This window comes from Leucopleurus acutus (genome assembly GCF_964270905.1).
Source record: "Leucopleurus acutus genome assembly, chromosome: 15".
Classification (NCBI taxonomy): Eukaryota; Metazoa; Chordata; class Mammalia; order Artiodactyla; family Delphinidae; genus Leucopleurus; species Leucopleurus acutus.
The window spans coordinates 15,951,103-15,963,697 of record NC_139157.1 but is presented as its reverse complement, the minus strand read 5'-3'; the positions used below and the strand labels follow the sequence as shown (position 1 = coordinate 15,963,697).

The 12,595-nt window shown below is 35.6% G+C and overlaps 1 protein-coding gene across 2 annotated transcripts in view; it reads left to right on the top strand.

Annotated features, from left to right (window-relative positions):
* Nucleotides 1-12,595, top strand: part of PCMT1 (protein-L-isoaspartate (D-aspartate) O-methyltransferase) — a gene marked incomplete at its 5' end in the record, with an annotated part of 48,333 nt that overhangs the window by 22,598 nt on the left and 13,140 nt on the right. For both annotated transcript variants that reach the window (XM_082855587.1, XM_082855588.1), the window contains 3 exons: nt 6,902-7,006; nt 9,080-9,200; nt 11,376-11,461. In XM_082855587.1, the coding sequence (XP_082711713.1) occupies nt 6,902-7,006; nt 9,080-9,200; nt 11,376-11,461 (312 nt within the window). The remainder of the gene's footprint in view (nt 1-6,901; nt 7,007-9,079; nt 9,201-11,375; nt 11,462-12,595) is intronic.

The following is a 12,595-nucleotide window of genomic DNA, read 5'->3' as shown; positions in this document are numbered from 1 at the left end:
CCTTCTCAACACTTGTTATTGTATGTTTTATTTATTTTATCCATCCTGGTAGCCATGAAGTGATATCTCATTGTGGTTTTGCTTTGCATTTCCCCGGTGATAATGATGTTGAGCATCTTTTCACGTGCTTATTGACCATTTCTGTATCTGCATTTAATGAACCTCAAAGTCACAGGTTTGGAAGTAACTACAACCCTGGAATATTTTCCAAAGTCTTACTTACAGAAAAACATGAAATGGCATCCTGGTAGCAGTGAACATATTTAGCATCCAGATATTGAACCCCAAATTCTATTTCTTGCTAAAAGAGACTAGAGCTTCATGGAAAAGTGACTAAATTCCAGAAAGTGAAGAAGTACTCAGAGGCTAATGGGGTATTGTCAGGAGGACATAGGAGTAGGTTTAAAGAGACTCCCAGAAGCCAAATTGGAGACAATTTGAGAATAAAAAAATGGTAGATAGTGAAGACAATGGATTATAGCACAGTGAATTCAGAAACAAAAATCTCTGAGTCCATAGGGATTTAAAAATAAAATAGCAAGATGGGGAAAAAAATGAAAAACAGAAGAATACCAATTATGTGTGGAAAGAATAATAGAATTTTAAAAATCAGTTCTTTGTAATTATCAGTGTAATAATTGAATTAGGCAAAGATCATCAATTAATCTAAAACCATTAAGAGGAAAGTTGTTGGGGAACAGAAATATCCATGTAGTCTCAGATTATTATTCAACATATTACTTGTTAATTACAAAGAGAAAAATATGCCTTGAAAATAGAGTGATCTAGTGGTTACCACATTTACTGAGTGGTTGAGCTTGGCAAGTCCAGTAGTGAGATGGTCCAATGTTATGTGCATCCTGATGTGATGCAGTAGGAGGTGCCCTGCAAGCCCTGTGTGCTGTTCTTGCTCAAGTTCTTTGATCTAAATCTAACCGTGAAGAAATTGACACATCTAGAATGTTTGTGGTATTATGTAGGACAACTGGACAGGTCTTTTAAAAGGAGTCAGTGTTCTGATAGACAAAGGAAAGTGGTGGATGGAACAGAGTTGGGGGAGAATATTCTAGATTGGCACATGCAGTGCATGAACTTTGAATGGATTGGTGGGGGGAACAGCTGTAAAGGAGATTTGGGAGACAACTAAGGAAATTTGAGTGTGGTGTTTATGTTGGATGATACTAAATTAATGAGTTTCTTGAGTGTGGTAATGGTGATGTGGTTGCAAAGGAAGATGTCCTAGTTTGTTTTTTTTGGCTGATACATGCTGAAGTATTTAGGAGTGCAGTATTATGTCCACAGCATATTTTCAGGTGGTTTGGTAAAATAGTATGGCACAATATAAATAGTTGGTGACTATATGAGGAGAAAAGGATGTTCATTGCATTTTCTGTGGGTTTGAAATTTTTCATAATTATAAAAATGAACTTTAAAAAAATTAATTTTTAGATTTAGAAATGAGCCTGGATTATCCAGAAGAATATTAGCTATAGCGATAAAAGCATGTAAAAAGCTAATAATTGTGATTGAAGGCCTTGACATTTTAAATCTGAATGGGACTTTAATAATAACTTAGCATACCCCTCTTTAAAAAAACAAATCTTATGCAAATGTAGTACTGAAAAAAATTCCTGAGTTTCTTTTGGAATTAAGTTGGGACAGTACTGCCTATAGATTAGGGATTGGCACCTTAAAGAAGTCCCTTCTAGTCCTTTCAGTTTTGGACTCAGGAAAGCCCAGGTGTTAAAGGAGTTATTTTGTTTCTTTGATTACTTCATACAAATATGATACTTGTTATTTTATTAATGGAAATTATTAAACTTTCAGGGGATACTGATCATTTTGAAAAATCCGATAAAAGCTTCTTCCTGAAAAAAGTTCACGAACTCTTTCTTAGAGACTCCTTTCTTCGGGCTAAGCCTCTTGTCTAAGAACAATAGCTTTGACTAAATAAAATGTCCCCAGTAGTTTCCTCAGTAAAAGTTAATCCAGTGTGTCTCATAGAAACCTCATTAACTAACACTTTCTTGTTCCACTGATTGATGTTCATAATGATGATTCAGAGATAGTATTCCATTGTATCATTTTGAAGCATCAAAGAAAGATAAGGTTAGTCAGATATTTAAAAAATTTTTGAAACAATCTCAAACTTATGGGAAAGTTGTGAGTACACTGTCAAGAACCTTTCTTTACTCCTTTTGAGAGTAAGTTGCTGAAATGATGCCCCATCACTCTTGAATACTTCAGGGTGTAGTTTATTTCCTACAAAGGACATTCTGCTATGCAACCACACAACATAACCATCAAAACCAGGACATGAACATTGACACATTACTACCATCTAATCTTCAAACTCGTTTTCAGTTTTTCCAGTTGTCCCTATGATGTCCTTGATAGCAGAAGGATCCAGTGCTGAATCACTGCTCTTTTAGTCTCCTTCGATCTGAACCAGATCCTCAGCCTTTCTTTGACTTTCATGGCCTTGACTCTTTTGAAGAAGTCAGGCCAGTTATTTTGTTGATGTCCTTCAGTTTGGGCTGTCTAGCGTTTCCTCATGATTCCATTCAGGTTATGCCTCTTTGGTGGGAAGATCACAGAAGTGATGCTGGGTTTTCATTACATGGTATCACAATACAATTTTGATTTGTCCCATTACTGATGTTGTTTACTTGATTAAGGTGGTGTCTGCCAGCCTTCTCCGCTGTAGAGTTACTGTTTTTGGCTCTTGTAATTAATAATTATTTTGTGAGGGGGTACTTTGAGATTATGTGTCTTTTCCCTATTTATTTATTTATTTATATCAGTATGCATGGTTTCCTGTCTTTTCCCTTTCCATATTTAACTTCTAACAGTGAAAAACATGGTTCCTTTTTCCCTGATATATTTATTTATTTGATCAATCCGACTGTATATAGCCCATTTCCCGCTGCTGTCACTTTCTCCCCCCACCCTTCTTATACCACCCCGTCCTCCCTCATTTATGTCTGACACCTGGCACTGGTCCACTGTGTTGTGCAGAAATCCTCCTTGTCTAGCTTGGATTCTGACTCCTGTTTGGATCTGCTTCCCTATGTGAACACAGATGCCCTCCTCATCCTGCTTGGGCTCTGACACTTCTAACTGGACACTGCAACTACTCTCTCTGCCACCTGGGTATGGGCAACTACCTTACTCAGCCCAACTTAATGGCTTTAGGATCGACTTGTTCAGAAAGGGAATGGATGGGACAGGATACCAGGAGAAAAGGGAAAGGAGGGTAGTAACCAGATTTTTTTGATTAACCAAGTCATTTTGTTCTCTAACCAAGCAAAAGAGGGAAGCCACTGATTATTTGACAGTTATATACAAGATTCCTAAGAGAGCGTTTTTCCAAAAATACACTAAATGGAAGTAAAAGATCAATTAACTGTTAATTTTACCTTTACAAATGACTTCGAAGTACCTTAAAGAATAGCAGCATCAGGTCACTGAGCTGTAATGGTTGAATTTTCATTAATGTGAACATTATACCTTTTATTTGTAAATCCTTTAGAATTTATAAAGTACTTACATACTTCATCACTTTTGCTCACAGTGGTACTGCTATGGAGAAGGCAGAATAGCAACAACTTTTTTCTCTCCATTTTAATGATGTGGAAACTGAGGAACAATGAGCTAAAAATAAGTTCCAGAGTCAAGGGGTAATAAATGCAGAACCAGTAGAATCCAGTACTTTGAACACTTAATCCAGGATTCTTTTTCATAGTACTAGTGGTTTCCATTCATCAGGCAAGAAGCTCTTTGCAAAAGAATCTATATGAAAAATTGAAAATTTTAGTTATTTCTCTGTTACCCTTTTACCAAACACACCAACCACCGGTCTACATTTGTGTGTTACTCCCAAAGGGTTCTGTGGAACCTTTATGACTTTCTGGAACACGGTTTGAAAATCCTTGGATTATATGAGGCTACATCTATTAATGGCCGTCTCCCCTTTTTATGTTAATTGTGAGAAAAGATAGCCTTAACATCTTCTCTTTTTAACTTTTTAATATGGAAAATTTTCAGCACCACACATGCAAATAGAATAATATAATGAACCTTCAAGTAGCCATCACCCAACTTCAGTAATTACCAAAAATTTGCTAATCTTGTCTTATATAATTGTTTCTCTTTTGCTGAAATATTTTAAAGCAATCCCAAACCTAATATTATTTTACCCCCAAATAGTATATATCTGAAAGACTTAAAAGCACAACTACAATACCATATCATGACTAACAATGTTCCTTAGTATTATCTTATATTTAGTCCATGTTCAAACTTGGCCAGGTGTTTCAAAAAATTCTTTTACAGTTGATTTGTTTAAATCAGGATCCAAACAAGAGCCTTACATTGTACCTTTTTAGTCTTTTTTAGTCTTTTTAGTCTCTTTTAATTTTAACAGTCCCCCTTTTTAAAATGCCATTTATTAATTGACAAAATTTGTTCATTTATCCTATAGAATTTCCCATATTCTGAACTTGGTTAAATGTTTCCTAGCGGTGTTTAACTTGTTCCTTTTTTTTTCTTTTCAAGAAAACTCTTTAATGGTTCTTCTGTTCATCACATCAGGAGGTACATAAATGTCTGATTCTCCACTTTTAGTGATTGGAATAAACAGTATTTTCAAAAAATTTTTATTAAATTATAATATACACACAATAAAGTGCACACATCTTAAGTGTACAGCTTGATGAACGTTTACGTGTGTACATATATGTAACCACTACCCAGATCAAGATACAGAATATTTCCTGCACCCCAAAAGGCTCCCTCAGTCAGAAAGGCCTCTTTTCCTAGTCAACCTCTATCCTCAAGGTAACCAGTATTCTAGCTTTTATCACCTAAGTTAGTTTTCCACAATAGGGAGTTTCCATTCTATCCTCCATTTTGAATGTTACCTGTTTCTGATGATTAAAAAAATTTTTTTTTTTAAATTTTGGCATAACTTCAGACTTACAGAAATGTTCTAAGAATAGTACAAATGATTCTCATATACTTTTTACCATACTCACCAAATGTTATCATTTTACTTCATTTGTTTTATCATTTATTCTTTCTCTGTCCCCCTCCCTCCCTTCCCCTATATATATATATATATATATAATTTCCTTTTTTATGAACTCTTTAGGAGTAATTTGTAGGCAGAATACTTTTTACCTTTAAAAATAGGACATTCACTTAAATAACCATAGTGCAGTTGTCCAAATCAGGAAATTAATATTGATTAAACACTTAGCCAATTTACAGACCTTATTTAGATTTCATCAGTTGTCCTAGTAATGTCCTTCATAGGAAAAGAAAGTTGCAGGTCAGGAGTTTCATTCAATTGCCTTGTCTTTTTAATCTGGAACAATCCCTCAGTCTTTTCTTTTATGGTCTTGAAAATGTTTATGAACGTTATAGGCCAGTTATTTTATAGAATGCCTCTCAATTTAGGTTTGTCTGATGTTTCTTCTTGATTAGATATGAGTTATGCATATTTGCCTGGAAAATCCCAGAAGTGATGTATTTTAGCAGATGTCATGTGATGTCATAGTGTCCCATTATTGGTGATGTTAACTTTAATCATCTGACTGAGGTCGTGTCAATCAGGTTTCTCCACCAAGAAACTTCTGAACTCCGTGGTAAAGTTACTACTTTAACGTTTTGTAATTAATAAGTGTCTGGGGCAAACACTTTGAGAGTATGTAAATATCTTGTTACTCATCAAATGATAATACACTAGGTTTAGCATCCATTTGTGATTTTTGCCTCAATCAGTTATTACTGAAATGGTTGCCGAATGGCAGTTTTCTAAGTTCATCATTTCATCTATATTTAAAAACAGTTGAGAACAGTTTCTCCTTGTTCTCCATTTATGTATTATAGAAGGATGTATTTACTTACTGTCACTATGGATTCATGGATATGTATTTTTGTGAACCAAGATCTGAGAGTGAATGCGCTTATTGCTCCTGGATCTGATGATTTTTAATAATGAATATACCAGGCATTTAAGGGCAGCTGTTGAGATAACATTTATTAATTCTAACCTCATATTTTGGAAGAGCACTAAAATGTAAGTTTATAAAGAGGATGGAGTAGAGAAGCCTTTATTTCTTGGTTTGGTCCAAAGCATAACCAACATGATTTTATTTGATTTGTCATTTATATATACTGTAAACATAAAAATATATATCGTTTGGCCCCCTTAATTCCACTTGTAGGAATTTGTCCTGTAGATATACTTTATAAGATTATTAAAAAGGTTACTGCATTATCTTACAGGTACACATTTTAAGATTATTTTATCTCTTGTTATAGAAGATTGAAGCTAACTTAAATATGTCTCATCAGGTATATTTATTACTACAATACATTCATACAAAAATATACTCTTCAGCCTTAAGAAAGAGTGAACACACTGTTTAAATAGTGATAAGGAACCTCCTTCAAGATATAATAAATTTATAAATGCATATGTATTTGCTTATATATGCATAAAGTGAATATGTTTGGAAGAAATCACTAGAAACTGGTAACACTGGTTGCCTTTAGGGAGTGAGACTGTTTGGCGACAGGGGTGAGATGCAGACTTTTCACTGTAAATCTTTTTGTAGCTTTTGACTTTGAATTAATTAAATTTAAAAAATTTGCACACTGGAGATCTAAAATTACTGAACACTTTATCTAAAGCACAAGAATTTTAATCAAACAAGAATTTTCTTATACGTAATTCCTGTGTAGATATAAGTATATAATATGTTTTCATTGTTTTGGTAGATGACAATAGTAGAAAAACTGGTGACAAGTTAGCAACTTTATTTGTATGCCATGGTGTATATACTTTATAGAGTCTTGAAAAAAAATGAATACTTGCTTTGTTTTCTTTTGGCAGCATGCATATGCACTAGAACTTCTATTTGATCAATTGCATGAAGGAGCTAAAGCTCTTGATGTAGGATCTGGAAGTGGAATCCTTACTGCATGTTTTGCACGTATGGTAAGAGCTTTATTTACCATTCTGGCCCCAACAGAAGCATATTATATGATTTGGCTGTGTATTTTTTTCACTAGCAGTTTTTGAAGGTTTTCTGTATATGCATAAAGTGAATATGTTTGGAAGAAATGTTCCTTTTTAAATTCTATTAAGATAGCAGTTAGAATATGTATCACCTAGGATTTCTTTTTGTTGTTGTTGAAGTGACAGAACATTCAGTCAAAGTGGCAGAACTTGAAGGGAATTTAATGGAAAAGTCTAGAGGTATATCTGACTTCTTGTATGGCTGGATTCAGAAGAAGATCAAATGTTGTTATGGACAATGGGTTTCTCTCTGGTTCTTGGTTTGACTTTGCTTTCCTCCACATGTTGGCTTCGTTTTCCGATATGCTCTTCTCTGTGATCACAAAGCAACCAGTAGCTCCCAAACTTCAATCTTCCAAGTACTCTCCTGGCAGAACAGAATACAGCCTGATTTCCAAACACTCCTACAGGTTTATTGGAATTGAAGGAGAGCTTTTTTTACATTAAGAAAAGTGCTCTTATAAAAATGCGTTGTGGGCTTCCCTGGTGGCGCAGTGGTTGAGAGTCCGCCTGCCAATGCAGGGGACACGGGTTCGTGCCCCGGTCCGGGAAGATCCCACATGCCGCGGAGCGGCTGGGCCCTTGAGCCATGGCCGCTGAGCCTGCACGTCTGAAGCCTGTGCTCCGCAATGGGAGAGGCCACAACAGTGAGAGGCCTGCGTACCGCAAAAAAAAAAAAAAAAAAGCGTTGTTTGTTATACTTCAGATTTTTATCATCAGAGGCTTATCTGGTAAATGACTATCCACAGTATAAGTCTGGAGGCCCACTCAAGCACCTTGAAGTAAAGGTTTATCTGTGTTCAGATAATCAAATCAGGTTGATTATGAAAAATCTTGTACCTGTAGGCCAGCTTGGAAGGGTATGGTTTAGTTAAGTTAGGATTTATGGGTCCTTTAGGACTAGAATCCGTTTAATTTGCTGTGCATATATAATTGGCAGACTACTGGAATGTAAGCTCCAGAGAGGTGGGAATTCTGTCTGATTTTTTTTCATTGATGTATCCTAGGCATCCAGAGCAGTGCCAGGCGCACAGTAAGGATTCAGATATTTGTTTTCAGTTGTTTGACTTGTTTTGTACAAGTTAAACCCTCACTAATGGGATGTAACTAAATACTAGAAATGGTATTTAATTAATGACTTCTTCTCTATACTTGACATGTTTATGGTTTCAGAGGCATAATCATTTTTTAAAATATCATTAGATTTCTGAGTTATCTTTTTGGAACTGATACTAATCAGTGTTTTTCACACATTTACCATGTGTTAGTCTGTGTTCTCAATGCTTTTCCTGTATTCTCTTATTTACTCCTCACATGATTTATGAGGTGTGTACCCCCTTCCTCCTCATTTTTCAGTTGAGGAACCTGATTGATGGAATAACTTGTCAAGGTTATAGAGTTGTAAGTAAGTGGTGAAACCTAGACGTGAACACAGGCGGTCTGACTTCAGAGTCTTTATTGTGTTAAATTTATTTTACAATTAATATTTATACTTGGGGCCTTATGTATTTTTATATTTCCCACATGTGGCAGTAGAATCAGGTATAGAAATCCCTATACAAAAAATTTTTTATGTAACATTTTAATATTTAAAGTCACACTTTTAAATAGAATTTAAATAAAAAATGGTTGCACTAATAAGTACAATTTAATATTGGCAGCTGAGTCCCACTTCAAGATCCTGGATTTAAAAACTAGAAATTGAAGAAAGCTATCATTTTTCTTAGTATTACAAGTTTTTGTAATTTATTCTAGCTTCTTAATTACTGAAGTATCATTATTCATTTAAGGGTTATTCATAGTTGAGAAAGTTGTATTTGCCAAATAATTTATAATAAACTGAGTGTTTAACAATCTAATTGGAGGCTTAAGCTGTTTATTTGTCCTGATTTCTCATTGCAGAATATGACTTTGGATAAAGAAATACTTTAATGATGCTTTAGAAAAATAAACTTAGACCAGTGAACTATTGAATTATTCTTTCACTTCCAGGTTGGACCTAGTGGAAAAGTCATAGGAATTGACCACATTAAAGAGCTAGTAGACGACTCAGTAAATAATGTCAGAAAGGATGATCCAATGCTTTTGTCTTCAGGGAGAGTGCAACTGGTTGGTAAGTATCAGAAAACTTTAAAAATTTCCTCTCTGGAGAATTTTTATTTTCAGAAAAATCCCATGCAAGCTAAATAATACTCAGAGCTAGTTATTGCATTTTTTTTAAATTCACTTTTTTTTTTTTTTTTGTGGTACGCGGGCCTCTCACTGTTGTGGCCTCTCCCGTTGCGGAGCACAGGCTCCGGACGCGCAGGCCTAGCAGCCACGGCTCACAGGCCCAGCCGCTCTGCGGCACGTGGGATCCTCGCGGACCAGGGCACAAACCCATGTCCCCTGCATCGGCAGGCGGACTCTCAACCACTGCGCCACCAGGGAAGCCCCTTTACATTCACTTTTAAGTACTAAGCAAGAAAAAGCAATTACTCTAAAATGTTACACTGGTTCTACCTTGACCATGGGTGACATGACTTAACTATTTCAGAAAATGCCATGTTGAGTTCTTTCTTCATTGCTTTTTAAGAAGTAGTATCAAAGTAACAAGTGTCGAATATAAAAAATTTAAATAGTGCAGAGTTGTGTAAGATAAAAAAGAAAGCCCCTCTTTTTCCTCCTGAAGTTTTTTAGACATATAAATGTACATATGAATAAACTGCACACACACATGGTTTTTAAATTGACTCATCCTCTACATATTGTCCTTTAGGTTGCTTTTTTCCATTCAGCAGTATGCATGGACACATTTCCATGTGAGTACATTTTATATTGTGAAAAATAACAGACATCAAAATATGCATAAAACATAAATGTGAAGCTTAACAAACACCTGTTTAATCACCACACTGATCAAGAAATGGAACATTATTGGGGCTTCCCTGGTGGCGCAGTGGTTGGGAGTCCGCCTGCCGATGTGGGGGACGCGGGTTCGTGCCCCGGTCCGTGAAGATCCCACATGCCGTGGAGCGGCTGGGCCCGTGAGCCATGGCCGCTGGGCCTGTGCTCCGCAGCGGGAGGGGCTGCAGCAGTGGGAGGCCCACGTACCGCAAAACAAAACAAAACAAAACAAAGAAATGGAACATTATTAGTACCTGGAAAGTTCTCTGCTTGCTTTTTCCTCATCATGACTACCTCCCTTTTCCCTAGTGGTATTATTACCTTTATGCATTTACTACCTAATTGCATTTCCATAAATGTTTAATTTAATCTTGAACTTCAGCTAAATGGAACCATACAGTATATATTCTATGATGAATGACTTCTTTTATTCATTATTGTGTCTGTAAGATTCATCCTTCTTTTTGCATATAGTTCATTTCTATTGCTGTATAGCATTCTATTGTAGGAACATTACCAGAATTTGTTTATTAATGCTACTGTAGATGGATATTTTGGGCTGTTTCTGATTTGGAGATATATTCACAATGTATGTAAGTCCAGATGCTTATATACACTCATCATACAAGCACTCATTTCTTTAGGCGTGTTGTTACAGTTCATAGAGTGACCAAAGATACTGCAAAAACTGTTTTTTGAAGTGACTGAAACAACTTACATTCCCAACAGTAATGTATCAGGGTTCCTATTGCTTCACATCTCTACCAGTACTTGGTATTATTAGATTTTTCTTTTTGCCCACTTAATGTATGGCAGTATCTCTGTGATTTTAATTTTGTATTTTCCTATTAATCAGTGAGGTTGAACACTATTTCATATGTTTGGCCATTTGGATTTCCTCTTTTGTGAAATGCCTATTCAGATATTGAGTTACTTATATTTTTCTTTGATTTGTAGGACTTCTATAGAGTAGCCCTGTGTCTAGTTGTACATATTATCAATCTCTTCTTCCACTCTGTGAATTGCCTTTTCACTCTCATACTGTACTTTTTTGATAAATAGAAATTCTTAATTTTAATGGAGTCAGACTTACCAATTTTTTTCTAGTGCTTTTTGTATCCTGTTTAAGGCACTCTGAAATCATGAAGATATGTCCTTATATTAGTTCTCAGAAGCACTATCATTTTAACTTTTCACATTTAGACCTTTGATCTTTGTGACGTTCATTTTTGTGTATGTGTGAGGTAGGGGTCCAAGTATCTATTTTTTCTTTGAATATCCAGTTGTCACAGCATCTTTTATGTAAAAATCTATCCTTTCCCTGCTTTAAATCTCCTATAATTCTTCACACTGGGTAGTTCTATCTGAACAGATTTTTAAAGCTTTTTTTTTTTTCTTTCAGTGGGGGATGGAAGAATGGGATATGCCGAAGAAGCCCCTTATGATGCTATTCATGTAGGAGCTGCAGCCCCAGTTGTGCCCCAGGCAGTGAGTTGGTTTTCTTCTGTGTTTGTTGCTTTATTCAACTAAAGCTCTTAAAAATTTATAGGAAATGACTTCTGTTGATGTTCAAAATATCATCTATGTTACGTTGCGCTTTTTTTTTCTTTTTGGTTGTTAATTATGCTCAACTTTTTTTAAATAGAAACGCTGTGCATTTTAGTTGCAGTTAGTAGGCAGTTTTTTCATATGCAGACAGTTGTATAAATGACATGAAAATTGCTAAGCCCCAGCTCATGGCTGTCTTATTTAAAGCACTATTTGATTCGGCTAAGAACTAGTACACCAATAGAATTGGGACAGTCCCTCTGGAGTTGATGATCTGATAATCACTTGGCGTATTGTTACATACCAGAATGTGCAAGACTGTGTTAGGTGCATGGGTAAGACCAGGAAGTATTTGTCGTACATTTATCCTCACAAACCTTATGTTCTAGAAGAGCTGTGTCATACATGTATCAGCATATGATAGATACTGAAGGGAAAACAAAATATGTACTCCCTCAAGGGAGGGAGAGTATGATGCATAGAATAGTCAAGGAGACTTCTTATAGGAATAGAATTTGAACTGAATCTTAAAGAATAGTAGGATTTGCATAGTTGCAGTGAGAGGGAAGGATATTCCAGTAGTATATGTTACATAGTCAAGGAAATACTTAAGTACAAAATTGAGTTTTCGTTTTAGTAAGACTCTGATAAACGTACGTCAGCCCGAATATTCCTTGGCTTAGGTTTCTATTACCTGTGATATTTTCATGGTTCTTGATTAGATGGCAAGGGGCTAAAAGTGACACTGTCTCTTCTGCCCAGTCTCATCTACTCCCCAACCTGCAAGTGGTTTTTTTTGTGTGTTTACACAGTTATGAGAAGCTGAAAGTTAGGGGATTTGTTCTGGTCACTGACTTGTTATTCATTGGCTGAATGACCTTAGGAAAATCAGCTATTTTCTCTGGCCCTGTTATCTGTTTGAAAAAAAGACCAAACCAGTGGTTTTAACATATTTTAATTGAAGTATTAACATGATGTAGAAAGGTGTACAAGTCATAAATGAATAACGGGGCTGCTACTTGAAATTCTTTATGAGGAACAGTTAGCCCTAAGCCCTAAGAAAATTTCTGAGAA